The sequence below is a fragment of the Pseudophryne corroboree genome, chromosome 10 (genome assembly GCF_028390025.1).
Source record: "Pseudophryne corroboree isolate aPseCor3 chromosome 10, aPseCor3.hap2, whole genome shotgun sequence".
In the NCBI taxonomy this organism is placed as follows: Eukaryota; Metazoa; Chordata; class Amphibia; order Anura; family Myobatrachidae; genus Pseudophryne; species Pseudophryne corroboree.
Window position 1 is genome coordinate 329,606,433 of NC_086453.1, and position 22,448 is coordinate 329,628,880.

The 22,448-nt window shown below is 47.3% G+C and overlaps 1 protein-coding gene across 2 annotated transcripts in view; it reads left to right on the top strand.

Moving 5' to 3' along the window:
• Positions 1-22,448, top strand: part of LOC134966678 (FXYD domain-containing ion transport regulator 6-like) — a 239,667-nt gene that overhangs the window by 157,775 nt on the left and 59,444 nt on the right. For both annotated transcript variants that reach the window (XM_063943603.1, XM_063943604.1), the window contains exon 2: positions 7,927-7,980. In XM_063943603.1, the coding sequence (XP_063799673.1) occupies positions 7,932-7,980 (49 nt within the window). In that variant the 5' untranslated portion in view covers positions 7,927-7,931. The remainder of the gene's footprint in view (positions 1-7,926; positions 7,981-22,448) is intronic.

Genomic DNA, 22,448 nt, shown 5'->3' on the forward strand with positions numbered 1-22,448 from the left:
TTTTCACGGTCTGTCCCGCTGTCCCACCCGCGGGTCGCAGTGTCCCGCGGGTGGGGGGGCAGTTGGGAGATCCCCCCCTGTCACTCGCTGCTGTGTGGAGAGCAGCGATGAATAGATGCTGTACGCATGCGCACAGCGTCTGTTCGCGGCAGAGGGGGACAGGGGGCATGACCAGCAGCTCTCACAGCGCTGTTCATGCGCCCATAATGCCGAAAACGGGGCGTGGCTTGTGATCGCGGCACTTGCCGCGAGGCCACGCTCCCTTTCCGTTAGGCCATGCCCCTAAAAATCGGGCGCACGCCTTCGGCGCGCGATGCTGTCCCTCCGCCACTCACATCAAAGTTGGGAGGTATGTATGTATAATGTATAACTCAAGTGCACAGTCTGGATCCTGGTACCTAGAGGAGAGGGTGGGCCCCCAAGCAGTGGGGCCCACCGGTGGTTTCCCCTGTACCCCTGTGGTGCCACATTTTATTATTTATTTATTTATTACCAGTTATTTATATAGCGCACTCATATTCCGCAGCGCTTTTACAGAGACTATTTGCCCATTCACATCAGTCCCTGCCCCAGTGGAGCTTACACTCTATATTCCCTACCACATGTACATGCAGACACAGTCATGCTAGGGTTAATTTGTGTTGGGATCCAATTGACCTACCAGTATATTTTTGGATTGTGGGAGGAAACCGGAGTACCCGGAGGAAATCCACTCAAGTACGGGGAGAATATACAAACTCCACACAGTTAGGGCCATGGTGGGAATTGAACCAATGACCTCAGTGCTGTGTTAGTCAGTAATGCTAACCACTACACCAAGTGCCGTTTCTTGCGGCGGGCAAGCCGTGAAACCGCACGGGGCGCCCGCCGCGGCACTTCTTGTGGTCTGTGATTCCCCCTCCTCCTGAGTAGCCAGCTCAAGGGGCGGAGTTTCGTGGAATGACGCGGTGCGTCGTGACGTCACGACGCACCCGCGACATTCCGCAAAACTCCGCCCCCCGAGCTGGGTACTCGGGAGGAGGCGAGGACTCAGGAGGGGGAGCCAAGGGAGCCAAGCTGCAGGGGGAGCCAAGCGCCGCACAGACGAGGGAGAGGCTGCCGAAGAGCGGGAAGAGCCGCTTCAAACGTAAGTCAGCCTCTCCCTCTCTCTCCCCCCCCACCGCCACCATGTGTAAAATGGGGACTCTTGCCTGCCATCATGTAAAATGGGGACACTTGCCTGCTATCATGTCTAAAATGGGGACACTTGCCTGCCATCATGTGTAAAATGGGGACACTTGCCTGCAATCATGTGTAAAATGGTGACACTTGCCTGCAATCATGTGTAAAATGGTGACACTTGCCTGCCATCGTGTGTAAAATGGGGACACTTGCCTGCCATCATGTGTAAAATGGGGACACTTGCCTGCCATCGTGTGTAAAATGGGGACACTTGCCTGCCATCGTGTGTAAAATGGGGACACTTGCCTGCCATCATGTGTAAAATGGGGACACTTGCCTGCCATCATGTGTAAAATGGGGACACTTGCCTGCCATCGTGTGTAAAATGGGGACACTTGCCTGCCATCATGTGTAAAATGGGGACACTTGCCTGCCATCATGTGTAAAATGGGGACACTTGCCTGCCATCGTGTGTAAAATGGGGACACTTGCCTGCCATCATGTGTAAAATGGGGACACTTGCCTGCCATCGTGTGTAAAATGGGGACACTTGCCTGCCATCGTGTGTAAAATGGGGACACTTGCCTGCCATCGTGTGTAAAATGGGGGACACTTGCCTGCTGTCATGTGTAAAATGGGGACACTTGCCTGCTGTCGTGTGTAAAATGGGGACACTTGCCTGCCGTCATGTGGAAAATGGGACACTTGTCTGCCGTAATGTGGAAAATTGGGACACTTGCCTGCCATAATGTGGAAAATGGGACACTTGCCTGCCGTATTGTGGAAAATGGGGACACTTGACTGACGTAATTTGGAAAATGGGGACACTTGCCTGCCGTATTGTGGAAAATGGGGACACTTGACTGCCGTAATGTGGATAATGGGGACTCTTGACTGCCGTATTGTGGAAAATGGGGACACTTGCCTGCCGTAATGTGGAAAATGGGGACTCTTGCCTGCCGTATTGTGGACAATGGGGATACTTGACTGCCATAATGTGGAAAATGGGGACTCTTGCCTGCCGTATTGTGGACAATGGGGACACTTGACTGCCGTAATGTGGAAAATGGGGACTCTTGCCTGCCGTATTGTGGAAAATGGGAACTCTTGCCTGCTGTATTGTGGAAAATGGGGACTCTGGCCTGCCGTAATGTGGAAAATGGGGACACTTGCCTGCCGTATTGTGTAAAATGGGGACACTTGCCTGCCGTATTGTGTAAAATGGGGACTCTTGCCTGCCATAATGTGTAAAATGGGGACACCTGCCGTATTGTGGAAAATGGGGACACTTGCCTGCCGTAATGTGGAAAATGGGGGCACTTGCCTGCCGTATTGTGGAAAATGGGGGCACTTGCCTGCCGTATTGTGGAAAATGGGGACTCTTGCCTGCCGTAATGGGGATTTAATGTATCAAGGGCATTGCGGTGTGTGACATAATATATATTTTTTTATTTTTTTCCTGTGCTCGCTGTGATCTGTTGGTGCAAGGTCAAAAACTGGGGTGTAAAGTAGTCTTTTCAGATGAGGCCACGCCCATTTTACAGAGACCACGCCTCCTTTGCCGGGAACGCGCGCCTTAGGTGCGCGCATACCTTTTTCTTTTTATATCTATGGGGGGGCGCATTTTTTGTTAAGTCAATGGGGGGGGGGGGGGGGCGCATTTTTTAATCTCGCACTGGGAGCCAAATTGGCTAGAAACAGCCCTGATTACACCGTCCGTATTGCCCCACATATATAAAGGATAATAATAATAATAATAATAATAATACTACTACAGTAAGCTGAGTAGCAGCACTCAGGGTGTGGTTGCACCTGAGATATCATACGCAAAGTACTGATGTTCGGTACTTAGCACATGTGCGGGACCCATTCTGTGCAAATGGGTCCTGCAACCTCGGAAGCAGGACAGCAGTAAACTATCAGTGATTGACAGTCTGCTGCCATTCGGGTGTCATTGAGGGGTGGTGACAGCCAAGCTCAGGTCACTACAGCAGGAGGCTGCTTGTAATAGACACCTCCTGCTGCATCACCATACAGGGAATGGTGCTTCCAAGAAAGTGATAGCAACTCCAATCTCAATGAGTCTCTCAGTGCCAAGCAACTGCAGCATGAGTCAATGAAATCCTAGCCATTATAAGCGTATAATAGCTGCCTGGGAAGCACACATAATTGTACACTGAATACACCATTGTTAGGTGACACTGGAATGTGACCATTTGTTAGGGGTTTAGGAGGAAGACAAATGACCCTATGAGGTTAAATGGGCAGATGTTTAGCTCTGGTTGAAGTAACCTTACATAGAATTTGAAAAATCCAAACTGCATGGGCATATTTATATTACTTAGCTTTATATAACACAAAGGTGACTTTATAATATAATGACTGCATACTGCAAACAATGTGCAATTAAATACACCTTTAAAAGAAGTGACATTTCTTAAAAGCACAGCATGTGTTTGTATGCTAATTATATCAGTAATTATTTGAAAAAATAATCAGTTTGCGAGTATATTTAACATGTAAGCAAGTTATATGATAAACCTATGTGTGCATAATGCTGTACATATGTAATTGAAGGTTGTGCTTATACATGAGATGCTGTTGCAATTAACTGCATAGAACCACAAATGTGCACAGTACCTGTATAGTACCCACCTTCTACCTAGAGCCAGGAACTAGCACAGTACCTGTACCCACCACCTACTGCCTGGAGCCAGGAACTAGCACAGTACCTGTACCCATCACCTACTGCCTGGAGCCAGGAACTAGTACAGTACCTGTACCCATCACCTACTGCCTGGAGCCAGGAACTAGCAGAGTACCTGTACCCACCACCTACTGCCTGGAGCCAGGAACTAGCACAGTACCTGTACCCACCACTTACTGCCTGGCACCAGGACTTAGCACAGTGCTTGTACCCACTACCTACTGCCTGGAGCCAGGAACTAGCAGAGTACCTGTACCCACCACCTACTGCCTGGAGCCAGGAACTAGCACAGTACCTGTACCCACCACCTACTGCCTGGAGCCAGGAACTAGCAGAGTACCTGTACCCACCACCTACTGCCTGGAGCCAGGAACTAGCACAGTACCTGTACCCACCACCTACTGCCTGGATCCACAAACTAGCACAGTACTTTTTCAAATCTACTGCCTAGAACCAGGAATCACAGATGTGTCTCCATATGCCGAACCTCAATAAGTATGCCATGTGAGACACCTGCTGTGAGTGAGCCGCCAGGTCCCACGCTAGCGGCCGGCATCTTTTTTAGCCAAAAATGTGCACAAGGAAACTGCACGGATTAAGCTGAGAAGTGCCACTTGTATATCTGTTTGATGAGTCTGTGTGCAAAGCCCAACGGAACTTGGTATGGAAAAAGCCACGGCCGCTGCATAGTAGCACTTTGTATGCAGATTCAGATACTGAGATACACACAGATATACATATGTCGCATATCAAACTAATCAGCATTGCGACTAATATGCATCTTCTGGTGAAAAAGACGCAAAAAAGATGCCCAGCAGTAGCAGAGTCGCACAGGACTTACGCATTTCTTGCTGCGATAAAGAACAAACGTGAAAGAACCTAAGCGCAACCTGGAACGCAGCCCGGGGCTCAAATACTCAGGGTGACCCTGACACCCTCAATGTGACATAAAGGAATAGAAAAGTGCGGTAAGGAGAACTTGGCGCTAAAAGTGAAGGAATAGAGGAGTCAAAAATACATTTACTTCTCTATGCAGATATAAATTGTGCCCTAGTTACCCTCATAGAGACCACCATATATCTAAAATAAGTAAGGCTTCACGTTTCTCTTTACTAAGCCCGTCTTCAGGCACAGGGGCATGCATGACCCAACTAGAGCATGTTACATGATGCTCTTGCATGTTTTCCTAAGAGAATTATGTCAAAGAAGAATTTATTACAAAAATATTTTTCAGCTATTTTTTTTTTCCTTGGCTAAGTGGGTCTGAAAGCCAAGACTGAGCTGCCAGTTCCACTTGGTGGGGGGAAAATCTGCGCAGAGGGACATATGATATAATCAGAGAGAGAGAGAGAGAACAATATTTGAGGCAGAGGACACAGAGTGAAGGTTAAATTTAGGAAGGAGACTGTTGATGAGTGATCACTGATTAGTGATGAGGTGACTGAGGAAATGATGTTCAAGAGAGGTTTGTAGAACGGAGTTAAGAAGACTTAAGTAGACACTGAGATGGACCACATAGATATACAGACAGGTGTGTGTGTGTGTGTGTGTGTGTGTGTGTGTGTGTGTGTGTGTGTGTGTGTGTGTGTGTGTGTGTGTGTGTGTTTGTCACTGACCTGTGATTTAGAAGTAAATCCTTGCACAGTTTCTCTTCTCCACCTGCATCTTTGCCTCAGCCTGCCGCTGCTTTCTATGCCTGTAAGTGTATTGCATCCTTGTGATGTCCTGAGTCAGGAGGAAGATAGGAGTGCACCTCCTCCCTGCACCTCATCCTAGCACAAGTCGTCTGCAGGATGCAGCAGTGGTACAGCCAGGCAGTGCTGCATCCATCTGTGACAGGGGAGTACTCACATCAGAGCGTACAATGCTATATACTGTTGACTATGCATTTTCCAGTCTTGGAAAGGATTCTGTTTGGATTAGTTGTACTGACAGGTCGCTTACATGACCAGTAACCTTTACATCATCCAAGGATAGCATCAGTGGCGATGTGTGCTCTTGCAGATGCATTTTTCCTCACACCTGTACAAGTGCTACAATATGAATTAAAAAGACACCTGATATAGGGGGTCATTCCAAGTTGATCGCAGCAGGATTTTTGTTAGCAATTGGGCAAAACCATATGCACTGCAGGGGGGGCAGATATAACATGTGCAGAGAGAGAGAGATTTGGGTGGAGTGTGTTCAATCTGCAATCTAATTTGCTGTGTAAAAATAAAGCAGCCAGTATTTACCCTGCACAGAAACAAAATAACCCACCCAAATCTAACTCTCTTTGCACATGTTATATCTGCCTCCCCTGCAGTGCACATGGTTTTGCCCAATTGCTAACAAAAATCCTGCTGTGATCAACTTGGAATTACCCCCATAAATCAGTATCCCTCTTCACCTCTTCATTTCAAATGTTAGTGACATTACAGTAGTTTCATTACTCACTGTGATTAAGTAGTGGGTCATTTACTATCTGTTGTAAATTCGAACAAAGGGAGTGATATATCAAACCTTGGAGAGAGATAAAGTACCAGACAATCAGCTCCTGTCATTTTTCAAACACAGCCTTTAAAATCAGGAGCTGATTGGTTGGTCCTTTATCTCGCTCCAATTATTGGTACATCTCCCCCAATATCAGGGGTGCAATAACTGCAGTGCTGGGAGTACGTCTGTTCAAATATCAAGAAGTTGCAAACGCGTATTGTCCAGTGATAAAAAAAAGTTAGCAACTGGGCAAACCATGCTGGGACTGCAGGTGGGGCAGATGTAACATGTGCAGAGAGAGTTAGATTTGGGTGGGTTATATTATTTCTGTGAAGGGTAAATACTGGCTGCTTTAGTTTTACCCTGCTATTTAGATTTCAGTTTGGACACACCCCAACCCCCTCCTAAATCTAACTCTCTCTGCACGTGTTATATCTGCCCCACCTGCAGTGCAGCATCATTCTGCCCAGTTGCTTGTTTTTTTGCTTTTCTTACAAACACGAGTCAGGCCATGGATAGAGATAAAGTGGCGGTGATAAAGTACCAACCAATCAACCCCTAACTGTCATTTTTCAAACACAGCCTGTAACACGGCAGCTAGGATCTGATTGGCTGGGTATCTCCGTCCACCTTATCTCTCACCAAGGTTAAATACATAGACCACCAAGGTGGAAATGTTATAGGGTCCGAGTTTGCAGAGGTCTGAGATTTCGGCCAAGATTGCCGTGTTTTTAAACACGGCAATTGGCTTGTAAATGCTTGTAAATACAAGCATTTGGCTTGTAAATGATTGCCACAATCATTTATAAGCCAAAGCCAACCTGGTTTTTTTTACATAAAGGGGGTGATTCCGAGTTGTTCGCTCGTTAGCTGCTTTTAGCAGCATTGCACACGCTAAGCCGCCGCCTACTGGGAGTGTATCTTAGCATAGCAGATTTGCTAACGAAGGGTTCGCTAATTTTCTCGTAACGATTACCCCGCAGTTTCTGAGTAGCTCCAGACTTACTCTGCCAGTGCGACGAGCTCAGTCCTTTTCGTTCCTGGTTTGACGTCACAAACACACCCAGCGTTCGGCCAGACACTCTCCCGTTTCTGCAGACACTCCTGCGTTTTCAACTAGCATGCCTGCGTTTTTCCGCACACTCCCATAAAAGGGCCAGTTTCCGCCCAGAAACACCCACTTCTTGTCAATCACACTACGATCGGCAGGGCGATGAAAAAACTTTGTTACGCCGTGAGTAAAATACCAAACTTTTGTGCTAATTTACTTGGCGCAGGCGCGCTGCGTACAATGCGCATGCGCAGTTTGCGACTAATCGCTCCGTAGCGAACCAAAATAACGAGCGAACAACTCGGAATCACCCCCAATGATCTATGTTTTTGTTTTATCCTTATGTCTGTGTCCCCTTGTCCTATATGTATACTGTAGGTGCTACTGTATATACTTTTTGTTCCACATCTGTATACGGCTCCCAATTATTAGAATGACAAGACCTACAGAAATATGTAAATCCAAATGTTCTAAGTTGAATAATGCATAAGGTTATAATAACTTGTTACTAATCTCCGGCTAATATCTACAGGGCTCATGGAGGCTGTTGTGATTCTCCTGTGTTCTGTCCTGGTACCAGCACTAGGTAAGCACCACGGGTCTGCCCGTTCATTAACATAACATTAATGTATTCCGTATATCATGGAAAGCACAAGGTCTCATCATATATACAGTATGCTGCATGTTATACTGACACATTCTGTAACTGGTTGTTCCTGAGACGGTAATTGGAGCAGACATGAAGCACTTTACATTAATAGCTGCATTAGGAATCTGTAAGACCCTATAGCATACTTATGGTAATATTTCAGCACCTTTTGGGGTCATTCAGACCCGATCGCACGGTAACTTTTTTGCAGCGGGGCGATCGGGTCTGAACTGCGTATGCACCGCAATGTGCAGGCGCGTCGGCCACCGGTGACGGGCATCGCCGGATTTTACGAAGAAAGCGCTCGCACCGGCGTTCGCAAGAAGATTGACAGGAGGAGGCCGTTTGTGGGTGTCAAGTGACCATTTCCAGGGAGCGTCCGAAGAAACGCAGGCGTGGCCAGCCGTTTCAAGGAAGGGTTCCTGACGTCAGCTCCTGTCCGGTTCATCGCAGCGGCTGAGTAAGTCCTGAGCTGTGCAGAGACTGCACAAACTTTTGTTTGTGCAGTTCTCTGCACATCCGTTGGCACCCCTGCGCAGCGATTACCCCCTCCCCCTGTAGGCGGCAACTACCTGATCGCAGCAGTGCAAAACACCGCCTGCGTGCAATCAGGTCTGAATCACCCCATAAGACTTTTTTAACATTTTGATGCAACTTTTCATGTTTGAGGGGATACATTAAAGCTGGGTACATTTGCCCGATTCTGACAGATGGAAACGACAAATTGTTAAAATCTTCCAGTGTGTACCCACTATGTCGCTGATACTGCGTGCTCCCGCGGGTCGTCAGCGACACGACCCGTCGGACCGCATGCAGTTCAATCTGGCACATCGAAGGCAAGGGTCATGCTGCCGAATGCAGAATGCACCCTCCCCACCGTCGTATCTCCGTCGCTGCCGGCCTCAGCAAGTGTGTATGCACTTGCCTCCGCCGTGCCCCGTGGCCGCCGATGTCATGCTGGGTACACATTGTCTAATGTGTATCTGGCTTTAGGCTCAGGTGTAGCCTTTGGGCAATTTTCAGGCTGTTGCTATCGAAAATTTCATGCAGAACACAAGTAGTATCGTTATCTGTTGTCCATACATACTGGTCACCAACAGTTCCTGAGATATATGGCTATTTATCAAAGCCTTCTAAGCCCTATCTTCAGTATCTCCACCAGAGAAAGTGTTAATTAGTATTTCCTAAGGGCTATCACCAGCACTGGCTATTCTTATGTTTCACTCGGTGAAGGCTTCCCCATACAAAGCCTATTTACAAGATCCTTTATTATACACTTATAGAACAATAGAAGTAGTAGTGAAAAGTAGGGGCGGCCTGCAATGAAAGGAAGGGCAAATCTGCCCTCCAGGCTTGTACAATTTGAGCCTTAGGTTAGCATAACTGATGCCATTCTGTCCATTTATAATAAACATGCCCTATTTAGTGTATACAGGAAACTGGAATGTTCACTGTATTGTTTATTAAGATGCTCGCTGTAATGTATCAAGGAAAATACAGCTGCAGATTGTTTGTTTGTTTGTTTGTTTGTTTGTTTGTTTGTTTGTTAAGATGCCATCTATTGTTTAGAGGGCCATTTAATGTTCCATGCATTGCATATTGGTGACTGGAATGCCATTTGTATTGCATAGCGGTCACTCGTTTTTTCTATTCATTGTGTATTGGTCACTAGAATGTCCTCTGTATTGTATATTGTCACTTGGGTGCTTTCTGTATTACATATTGGTCACTGGTGTGCACTCTGTATTGTGTATTGCTCACTAGTATGTATTCTGTATTGTATAGTGATCACTAGAATGCTGTCTATTTGTATAGCAAAGGTATGTCAAACTCAAAATCCCAACTGGGCCGAATTATCAAGATCTAAGTCTATATTTATATATAGGTCGAGTATCCGTTATCCAAAATGCTTGGGACCAGAAGCACTTTGGACAGAGCCGTAACTAGGGTAGGGCGAGTGGGGCATGTGCCCTGGGCGCCTTAGCAGGCCCAGCAGAGGGGGGTGCCGCCGGCGGCCAGGGCATCATGCCCCACTCGCCCCCGTCACGCCGCACTGTGAGGGGAGGAGAGCGCAGCGTCTCTCCCTCCCCTCACCGCCGCTGCCAGCAGCGCTGCGTGTGTCCGGTCTCCGGCCAGCGGCGGCGTTAGCCAATCAGAGCTTGCGGACTGGCTCCTGATTGGCTGCCGGTCCGCAAGCTCTGATTGGCTAGCGAACCGGCTACACATAGCCGCCGCCGGAGACCTGGAGCGGTGAGGGGCAGGAGAGGCGCTGTGCTCTCCTCCCCTCACATAGCACAGCCACGGGAAAAAGCGGTGAGTGAGCGGGGAGGGGGGGCATGTAACTGGAACTGTGGGGCATGTATCTGGCACTGTGGGGCATTGTAACTGGCACTGTGGGGCATGTATCTGGCACTGTGGGGCATGTAACTGGCACTGTGGGGCATGTAACTGGCACTGTGGGGCAATGTAACTGGCACTGTGGGGCATTGTAACTGGCACTGTGGGGCATGTATCTGGCACTGTGGGGCATTGTAACTGGCACTGTGGGGCATGTATCTGGCACTGTGGGGCATTGTAACTGGCACTGTGGGACATTGTAACTGGCACTGTGGGGCATTGTAACTGGCACTGTGGGGCATGTATCTGGCACTGTGGGGCATTGTAACTGGCACTGTGGGGCATGTATCTGGCACTGTGGGTATTGTAACTGGCACTGTGGGGCATGTATCTGGCACTGTGGGGCAATGTGTCTGGCACTGTGGGGCATGTATCTGGCACTGTGTGGCATGTATCTGGCACTGTGGGGCATTGTAACTGGCACTGTGGGGCATGTATCTGGCACTGTGGGGCAATGTAACTGGCACTGTGGGGCATTTCCAGTGGCAACACCCCTTCTGGTGCGTGGCCACGCCCATTTTTTTTCAGGCGCGCGCACATACTTCTTTTGGTGTTTTTTTTGTTTGTTTTTTTTTTGGGGGGGGGGGGGGGGGGCGCCACTCTTCATCTTGCCCTGGGCTCTGAAAACCCTAGTTACGCCTCTGATTTTGGATAACAGATTACTCTGTATTTCGGAATATTTTTATTTTTACACCCCCACTAAAGTGCCAAATACAAGCAATGCCCCCAGTACAGTGCCAGTTACACATAATGTCCCCAGTATAGTGCCAGTTACACATATCGTCCCCGGTATAGTGCCAGTTACACATAACGTCCCCAGTATAGTGCCAGTTACACATAACGTCCCCAGTATAGTGCCAGTTACATATAATGTTCCCAGTATAGTGCCAGTTACACATAATGTCCCCGGTATAGTGCCAGTTACACATAATGTCCCCAGTATAGTGCCAGTTACACATAACGCCCCCAGTATAGTGCCAGTTATACATAACGCCCCCAGTATAGTGCCAGTTACACATAACGCCCCCAGTATAGTGCCAGTTACATATAGTGTCCCCAGTATAGTGACAGTTATACATAACGCCCCCAGTATAGGGCCAGTTATACATAACGCCCCCAGTATAGTGCCAGTATAGTGCCAGTTACATATAGTGTCCCCAGTATAGTGCCAGTTATACATAACGCCCCCAGTATAGTGCCAGTTATACATAATGCCCCCAGTATAGTGCCAGTATAGTGCCAGTTACACATAATGTCCCCAGTATAGTGCCAGTTACACATAACGTCCCCAGTATAGTGCCATGAATAGAGTCATGGCTGCTGCAATAGAGGAGGCTGGATTCTGGGCAGACTTACCACTGCCTGCACTGCCCACTGGCATCAATATCATAAAGCAGTCACAATGATATGTAGGAAAAGTTACAATCAGCCATCATTTGCAGAATGACGTAACTCACCTCATCCTCCAAACATCCAGGACCTCTGCTGCTGCAAGCCGTGCATGCAGGAAGACTGGGTGTGAAGAAAGAGGAGGCCAGTGACGCAGCACCGGAATGAGTGTATTGTGATATGGGCGGAGCAGGCAGAAGAAATGCCGCCCAGAACCCAGCCTCCTCTCCTCCTGCAGCAGCTATGACTGCAGTGGGGAAGACGGAGGCGGGCAGACGAGGACGCAGTGTGGGCGGACAAAGGCGGAACACCGTGGATGCAATTCCACCCCATTCCGCCCTGAGTTAACACCTACCATATAAGGACCCCTGTCAACATTCTGGCCCAGTTCCCTGGCCATTGGCCACAAAAGGAGGCGGTAGGGGCCGCACTCCGCTGGCATAGCAGTAGGATGGGGTGTGGATCATCAAATCGACAGTGTTTAGGTCGACCACTATAGGTCGACAGTCACTAGGTTTACAGGGTTGGAAGGTCGATAGGGTTTCTAGGTCGACATGTGCTAGGTCGACAGGTCAAAAGGTCAACATGAGGTTGTTGTTTGTTTGTTTTTTTGTGTCGTTTTCTTCGTAGAGTGACCAGGCAACCCAATTAGTGCACCGTGTCCCCTTCGCTCGGCACAGATTACCGTTCCAATCTTAGTCCACGTGGATCGTTAAGTATGAAGAAGTTAAAAAAAAGTAAAAAAAATAATAATAATTCATGTCGACCTTTTGACATGTCGACCTAGCACATGTCGACCTTCCAACCCTGTCGACCTAGTGACTGTCGACCTATAGTGGTCGACCTAAACATTGTTGACCTAGACAGTGTCGATCTTCAGACCGGATCCCGTAGGATGCTCCCATACTATATAGAGGTCACTAGAAGAATATCCTCTGTGAATTGTAGTCATAACTATAATAATAATAGTAGTAGCTGGTAGATGTTGTATTTGTATATAGCTCTTTTACATCACAATTTTTCATATATTTTTTATTAACTGTGTAAAACCGAACAACCATTAGACAAACGGCTGCTGCGTAGTATTCATCACACCCCTTTTATTAGATTATAGCACACTGGCACAAGAAAATAGGCCACTTGCTTGTGTTTGCTCCTCAGGCCAAAAGCTTTTTGCTACTGGCCCTCATTCCGAGTTGATCGCTCGCTAGCTACTTTTAGCAGCCGTGCAAACGCATAGTCGCCGCCCACTGGGGAGTGTATTTTCGCTTTGCAAGTGAGCGAACACTTGTGCAGCCGAGCGGGATTAAAAAGTTTTGTGCAGCTTCTGAGTAGCTCTGGACTTACTCAGCCCTTGCGATCACTTCAGTCTTTTTGGTCCCGGAATTGACGTCAGACACCCGCTCTGCAAAATCGCTTGGACACACCTGCGTTTTTCCAAACACTCCCAGAAATCGGTCAGATGACACCCACAAACGCCCTCTTCCTGTCAATCTCCTTGCGATCGGCTGTGCGAATGGATTCTTCGTTAAATCCATCGCCCAGCAGCGATCCGCTTTGTACCCGTGCGACGTGCCTGCGCATTGCGGTGCATACGCATGCGCAGTAGTGACCTGATCGCAGCGCATCGAATAATGGCAGCGAGCGATCAACTCGGAATGACCCCCCCTGTGTATTCCTTATTCTAATCTCAGCTCTATTTATAGATCATATATTGCACAAAACGTGGTATATACAAATGGGGGGGAATTCAATTACTGGCGAATGCCTTTACCTTCCAGAACCAGCCCATAGGGTAGTGGGCAAAGAGTAGGAGAAGGGGTCCCATTGCTGGTGTTTAAACGCTGCGGTAGCGGCGATTCACACCCTTCTCCCGCAATTGAATTCCCCCCATAGTGTGGAATGACTAGTTCACTAGTGATTCCACAAAAGTTGTCTCACACACATTCAACCTTCAATTTTCTCATCTGTAGGGATGAATACCTTCTATAACAATAGTGTGTTATTTACTGTAACAGGTGGTTGTGTGACTGCTCTCTTCTTGGACCTGTTTACAGATTCATATAAATTGCAGAAACCTTGTACTGCATATGGTGAAAACGTGCCTGCAGTTTGAGCTGCACTTACAGAAATGTCCATGTCGGGAGGCGGATCAGGGGTACTCGCATACAATTCCAGTACACGCTAACCTACACTCTTTCATCCTATTTTTGAGTTTTGCAAATATTTACATATGCTTTACAGGAGATGCAGCTTTGTGCATCCATAAATCGGGTGTGAGGTTTTGAGTTGATGTCATGTGCTGTATTTTAGCGTACATACATCCTAAGCTGCACTCTGGTGGAAAGCACTGACTGTAGTGGTTACCAGGGTAGTTCCAACATGTCCATCTGTGGCAAACACTTTCACAGTCTGGAAGTATATGCTGGGCAAGATGTAGCGGTCCAGAATTATCTGATGCCAGGAACACCGATTCCAATTGGACTTATTATTTCTGGGAGTCTGAGCTAATGGCATAGCATCTCACTGTATACAGACAATACACACTATGGGGGTAATTCAGACCTGTTCGTAGCAGCAGATTTGTTAGCAGTTGGGCAAAACCATGTGCACGGCAGGGGAGGCAGATGTAACGTGCAGAGAGAGTTAGATTTGGGTGTGGTGTGTTCAAACTGAAATCTAAATTGCAGTGTAAAAATAAAGCAGCCAGTATTTACCCTGCACAGAAACAATATACCCCACCCAAATCTAACTCTCTCTGCACATGTTACATCTGCCACACCTGCAGTGCACATGGTTTTGCCCAACTGCTAACAAATTTGCTGCTACAATCAGGTCTGAATTACCCCCAATGTCTGTGAAAGGTCTCAACCAAATGGCAAGCAGTGACACTGCATTACCATTTCTCTTACGTCCTAGAGGATGCTGGGGACTCCGTAAGGACCATGGGGATAGACGGGCTCCGCAGGAGACATGGGCACTTTAAGAAAGACTTTAGATCTGGGTGTGCACTGGCTCCCTCCCTCAGTTTACTACTGTGCCCAGAGGAGACTGGGTGTTTTTCAGGGAGCTCTCCTGAGTTTCCTGACAGAAAGTATTTTGTTAGTTTTTTTATGTTCAGGGAGCCTGCTGGCAACAGACTCCCTGCATCGAGGGACTGAGGGGAGAGAACCAGACCTACTTCTCTGAGTTGAAAGGCTCTGCTTCTTAGGCTACTGGACACCATTAGCTCCAGAGGGATCGGTACGCAGGTCTCACCCTCGCCGTCCATCCCAGAGCCGCGCCGCCGTCCCCCTCGCAGAGCCGGAAGATAGAAGCCGGGTGAGTATGAGAAGAAAAGAAGACTTCAGAGGCGGCAGAAGACTTCATGATCTTCACTGAGGTAACGCACAGCAGTAACACTGTGCGCCATTGCTCCCATACACCTCACACACAGCAGTCACTGTAAGGGTGCAGGGCGCAGGGGGGGCGCCCTGGGCAGCATATAGACCTCTCTTTTGGCAAAATAAGTATATATACAGCTGGGCACTATATATATATATATATATATATATATATCCTGTAGCAAAAGAGGATGGGGAAGAACAAGCGCCTATGGTGCAGTAAGTTCTTTAAAGTGTTATAGTGACACTTGAGAGAATATAAATGCGTACCAGATGAAATCTTTAAACCACGTATAATAGTAAGATTCCAGTCAGGATGTTTCTCACCAACAACACCATCTATAAATCAGAGAAGACGGAATCGCCGCATAGCGTAATACTTCTGGATAAAGAATAATGTCCCCACAAACACCCAATTATGCGTACCAGATTTAAATGAAGAGTCAGCATAGACATCTAGTGGTCTCGTATCCAAAAATCTCTCATCACATCCAGTACACGGGATTGTTGTAGTATCAGTCAAACGACTAGAAAATTTATTCAAAGTATAGGCTATAAAACATCATCCAAGTGAACAATAAGATAAGTTAAAAAATAATCAGTATAGCTTAGCTTAGCAGCCGGGTAAGATTCTGCTCAGGTCTCAACGCGTTTCGCCAATCAAGGCTTCCTCAGGAGATCAGAGTACAGTCCAAATCAAAGTCTATTTAAAGGTAGCTGAGTCAATTTGGCCCTCTACTTCCGGTTCACGGAATACTCTCAATTAATTATTTTTAAAAAATACTCGTAGACCGGAAGTGACATCACTTCCGGTTTCGGAGCTACGTTTCATACCGGGTTTGTTGCACAGACGGTACTTATGATAAGCCGTCTATACAATCCACATGAATTGTTCCCTGGACATCCATTGATGCCTCCAAATGTTCAAAAAAACATTCTAAGTTCTTAACAAAAAAACACGTCGACAGGAAGTGACGTCACTTCCGGTTTTAATAAACATTGTATATACGTAGAGCTTATAATTGTTTCAATGCCTTTGTCCTTTTTAAATTATTTAAAATTATTTAAAGACTTACCATAGCCCTATTATCACTATTATATGACAGTTTTCTATGTTCACCTACATTAAGTTTCACTTTCGTTTTTGATGCTTATTACATCACTTCCGGTTCCGGAAGTTCCGTGAACCGGAAGTAGAGGGCCAAATTGACTCAGCTACCTTTAAATAGACTTTGATTTGGACTGTACTCTGATCTCCTGAGGAAGCCTTGATTGGCGAAACGCGTTGAGACCTGAGCAGAATCTTACCCGGCTGCTAAGCTAAGCTATACTGATTATTTTTTAACTTATCTTATTGTTCACTTGGATGATGTTTTATAGCCTATACTTTGAATAAATTTTCTAGTCGTTTGACTGATACTACAACAATCCCGTGTACTGGATGTGATGAGAGATTTTTGGATACGAGACCACTAGATGTCTATGCTGACTCTTCATTTAAATCTGGTACGCATAATTGGGTGTTTGTGGGGACATTATTCTTTATCCAGAAGTATTACGCTATGCGGCGATTCCGTCTTCTCTGATTTATAGATGGTGTTGTTGGTGAGAAACATCCTGACTGGAATCTTACTATTATACGTGGTTTAAAGATTTCATCTGGTACGCATTTATATTCTCTCAAGTGTCACTATAACACTTTAAAGAACTTACTGCACCATAGGCGCTTGTTCTTCCCCATCCTCTTTTGCTACAGAATTTATGCCATATACCTTTGGTACACTGATGAACCGAGCTGCCGCCCTGAAGAGTGGAAGGTGCTGACAAAGACTTATTGAAGCTTACAAAACTGTGATATCAGCCAGTTGTGGCTATTACATTAGCAAAATTTATTATATTGTTCTGATAAATATATCTTTGTATTGTCGATTCCTAAAGAAGCGCACGAGTCTATACAATTTTTTTCTATATATATATATATATATATATTATATATATATATATATATAAGAGCCCCCGCCATTTTTACTATATTAGAGCGGGACAGAAGCCCGCCGCCGAGGGGGCGGGGCTTCTCCCTCAGCACTCACCAGCGCCATTTTCTCCACAGCACCGCTGAGAGGAAGCTCCCCGGACTCTCCCCTGCTTACACCACGGTAGAAAGAGGGTTTTAAAGAAGAGGGGGGGGGGGGGGGGGGGCACATAATTAGGCGCATATATATATATGAATACAGCGCTACTGGGTAAACATAAAAATTGTGTGTTTTTTTTCCTGGGTCATATAGCGCTGGGGTGTGTGCTGGCATACTCTCTCTCTGTCTCTCCAAAGGGCCTTGTGGGGGAACTGTCTTCAGATAAGGGGATTCCCTGAGTGTGTGATGTGTCGGTACGCGTGTGTCGACATGTCTGAGGTAGAAGCCTCTCCTAGAGAGGAGCGGGAGCAAATGAATGTGGTGTCTCCGTCGACAGCGCCGACACCTGACTGGGTGGATATGTGGAATGTTTTAAGTGCTAATGTAAACTTATTGCACAAAAGATTAGACAAAGCTGAAGCTAGGGAACAGTCAGGGAGTCAACCCATGCCTGTTCCTATGTCGTAGGGACCTTCGGGGTCTCAAAAGCGCCCACTATCCCAAATAGTTGACACAGATACCGACACGGATTCTGACTCGTGTCGACTACGATGATGCATCCAAAATTGGCTAAATGTATTCGATATATGATTATTGCAATAAAAGATGTTTTGCACATCACAGAGGAACCCCCTGTCCCTGACACGAGGGTACACATGTATAAGGGAAAGAAACCTGAGATAACCTTTCCCCCCTCACATGAGTTGAACGAATTATGTGAAAAAGCTTGGGAATCTCCAGACAAAAAACTGCAGATTCCCAAAAGGATTCTTATGGCGTATCCTTTCCCGCCAACGGACAGGATACGGTGGAAATTCTCCCCTAGGGTGGATAAGGCATTGACACGCTTATCCAAAAAGGTAGCGCTGCTATCTCAGGATACGGCTACCCTCAGGGATCCTGCTGACCGCAAGCAGGAGGTTACCCTAAAGTCCATTTACACACATTCTGGTACCTTACTCAGACCGGCTATTGCGTCGGCCTGGGTTTGTAGCGCAGTAGCAGCATGGACAGATACCTTATCAGCGGAGATTGAGACCCTAGATAAGGATACTAAGTTATTGACCCTAGGGCATATAAAAGATGCTGTCCTATATATGAGAGATGCTCAAAGAGACATTAGTCTACTGGGTTCTAGAATAAACGCTATGTCGATTTCTGCTAGACGAGTCCTATGGACCCGGCAATGGACAGGTGATGCCGACTCAAAAAGGCATATGGAGGTTTTACCTTACAGGGGTGAGGAATTGTTTGGAGAAGGTCTCTCGGACCTGATCTCCACAGCTACGGCTGGTAAATCAAATTTTTTGCCTTATATTCCCTCACAGCCTAAGAGAGCACCACATTATCAAATGCAGTCCTTTCGATCACACAGAAACAAGAAAGTACAAGGTGCGTCCTTTCTTGCCAGAGGTAAGGGCAGAGGGAAAAGCTGCACAACACAGCTAGTTCCCAGGAACAGAAGTCCTCCCCGGCCTCTACAAAATCCACCACATGACGCTGGGGCTCTGCTAAAGGAGTCCGCCCCAGTGGGGGCACGTCTTCGAGTTTTCAGCCACATCTGGGTTCACTAGCAGGTGGATCCCTGGGCAATAGAAATTGTTTCTCAGGGTTACAAGCTGGAATTCGAAGAGGTGCCTCCTAGCCGGTTTTTCAAATTGGCCCTACCATCTTCTCCCCAGGAAAGGGAGATAGTGTTAAATGCAAGTCACAAATTGTATCTTCAACAGGTGGTGGTCAAGGTTCCCCTGCTTCAACAAGGAAGGGGATATTATTCGACCCTGTTTGTAGTCCCGAAACCGGACGGTTCGGTCAGACCCATATTAAATTTAAAATCCCTGAACCTATACTTGAAAAGGTTCAAGTTCAAGATGGAATCGCTAAGAGCGGTCATCGCCAGCCTGGAAGGGGGAGTTTTATGGTATCTCTGGACATAAAGGATGCATACCTTCATGTTCCCATTTATCCACCTCATCAGGCATACCTAAGATTTGCGGTACAGGATTGTCATTACCAATTTCAGACGTTGCCGTTTGGTCACTCCACGGCCCGAGAATTTTCACCAAGGTAATGGCGGAAATGATGGTGCTCCTGCGAAAGCAAGGTGTCACAATAATCCCGTACTTGGACGATCTCCTCATAAAAGCGAGATCAAGAGAGCAGTTGCTGAACAGCGTATCACTTTCACTGAAGGTGTTACAGCAACACGGCTGGATTCTCAATATCCCGAAGTCGCAGTTGGTTCCTACGACTCGTCTAACCTTCTTGGGCATGATTCTGGATACAGACCAGAAAAGGGTTTATCTTCCGATAGAAAAAGCTCAGGAACTCATGACTCTGGTCAGGAACCTATTGAAACCAAAACAGGTGTCAGTGCATCACTGCACTCGAGTCCTGGGAAAGATGGTGGCATCATACGAGGCCATTCCCTTCGGCAGGTTCCATGCGAGGACCTTCCAATGGGACCTATTGGACAAGTGGTCCGGGTCACATCTACAGATTCGTCAGTTGATCACCCTATACCCCAGGGCCAGGGTATCTCTCCTGTGGTGGCTGCAGAGTGCTCACCTTCTAGAGGGCCGCAGGTTCGGCATTCAGGACTGGATCCTGGTGACCACGGACGCGAGCCTCCGAGGTTGGGGAGCAGTCACACAGGGAAGAAACTTCCAAGGTCTTTGGTCAAGTCAAGAGACTTGTCTTCACATCAACTTTCTGGAACTGAGGGCCATATACAACGCCCTACGTCAAGCGGAGACCTTACTTCGCGACCAACCAGTTCTGATCCAGTCAGACAACGTCACCACAGTAGCTCATGTAAACCGCCAAGGCGGCACAAGGAGCAGAGTGGCGATGGCGGAAGCCACCAGAATTCTTCACTTGGCGGAGAATCATGTAAGCGCACTGTCAGCAGTGTTCATTCCGGGAGTGGACAACTGGGAAGCAGACTTCCTCAGCAGACACGACCTGCATCCAGGAGAGTGGGGACTTCATCAGGAAGTCTTCGCACAGATTGCAAGTCAGTGGGGACTGCCCCAGATAGACATGATGGCGTCCCGCCTCAACAAAAAGCTACAGAGGTATTGCGCCAGGTCAAGAGACCCTCAGGCGGTAGCTGTAGACGCCCTAGTGACACCGTGGGTGTTCCGATCGGTCTATGTATTTCCTCCTCTTCCTCTCATACCCAAGGTGTTGAGAATAATAAGAAAAAGAGGAGTGAGAACAATCCTCATTGTTCCAGATTGGCCACGAAGGACCTGGTATCCGGATCTGCAGGAAATGCTCACAGAAGATCCGTGGCCTCTTCCTCTAAGACAGGACCTGTTGCAACAGGGACCCTGTCTGTTCCAAGACTTACCGCGGCTGCGTTTGACGGCATGGCGGTTGAACGCCGGATCCTAGCGGAAAAGGGTATTCCGGATGAGGTCATTCCTACGCTAATAAAGGCTAGGAAGGACGTGACATCTAAACATTATCACCGTATATGGCGAAAATATGTTTCTTGGTGTGAGGCCAGGAATGCTCCTACGGAAGAATTCCATCTGGGCCGCTTCCTTCACTTCCTACAAACTGGAGTGAATTTGGGCCTAAAATTAGGCTCTATTAAGGTTCAGATTTCGGCTTATCCATTTTCTTTCAAAAGGAATTGGCCTCTCTCCCTGAAGTACAAACTTTTGTGAAGGGAGTACTGCATATTCAGCCTCCCTTTGTACCTCCGGTGGCGCCTTGGGACCTTAACGTGGTGTTAAGTTTCCTTAAGTCGCACTGGTTTGAACCACTTCAAATGGTGGAGTTAAAATATCTCACTTGGAAGGTGGTCATGTTATTAGCCTTGGCTTCGGCTAGGCGAGTGTCGGAATTAGCGGCTTTATCTCATAAAAGCCCCTATCTGGTTTTCCATATGGATAGAGTGGAATTGCGGACCCGTCCTCAATTCCTGCCTAAAGTGGTGTCATCAGTTCATATGAACCAACCTATTGTGGTGCCTGTGGCTACACGTGACTTGGAGGATTCCGAGTCCCTTGATGTGGTCAGGGCTTTGAAAATTTACGTGGCCAGAATGGCTAGAGTCAGGAAAACAGAAGCACTGTTTGTCCTGTATACAGCCAACAAGATTGGTGCCCCTGCTTCAAAGCAGACTATTGCTCGCTGGATCTGTAACACGATTCAGCAGGCTCATTCTACGGCGGGATTGCCGTTACCAAAATCGGTCAAGGCCCATTCCACCCGGAAGGTGGGCTCTTCTTGGGCGGCTGCCCGAGGGGTCACGGCACTACAGCTGTGCCGAGCTGCTACTTGGTCGGGTTCAAACACCTTTGCAAAGTTCTATAAGTTTGATACCCTGGCTGAGGAGGACCTCCTGTTTTCTCAATCGGTGCTGCAGAGTCATCCGCACTCTCCCGCCCGTTTGGGAGCTTTGGTATAATCCCCATGGTCCTTACGGAGTCCCCAGCATCCTCTAGGACATGAGAGAAAAAATAAGATTTTAAACCTACCGGTAAATCTTTTTCTCGAAGTCCGTAGAGGATGCTGGGCGCCCGTCCCAAGTGCGGACTACTTCTGCAAGACTTGTATATAGTTTTGCTTACAGAAGGGTTATGTTATAGTTTCATCGGTCTTGGACTGATGCTATGTTGTTTTCATGCTGTTAACTGGTAAAATTATCACAAGTTATACGGTGTGATTGGTGTGGCTGGTATGAATCTTGCCCTTGGATTAACAAAGATCCTTTCCTCGTACTGTCCGTCTCCTCTGGGCACAGTTTCTGTAACTGAGGTCTGGAGGAGGGGCATAGAGGGAGGAGCCAGTGCACACCCAGATCTAAAGTCTTTCTTAAAGTGCCCATGTCTCCTGTGGAGCCCATCTATCCCCATGGTCCTTACGGAGTCCCCAGCATCCTCTACGGACAACGAGAAAAAGATTTACCGGTAGGTTTAAAATCTTATTATTCCCATGGGCCCTCTTATAAGCATATATAGGGTATGGTCTATGCCCTGTGAAGCCCTGTTTGGCATGACCCTCTATCTCTCTTGCACCCAATGAATCCCCAGTTACCACCTGCCACCCTCTCCCTGTCACCCACTGACTTTCCAGTCATCCACTGCCT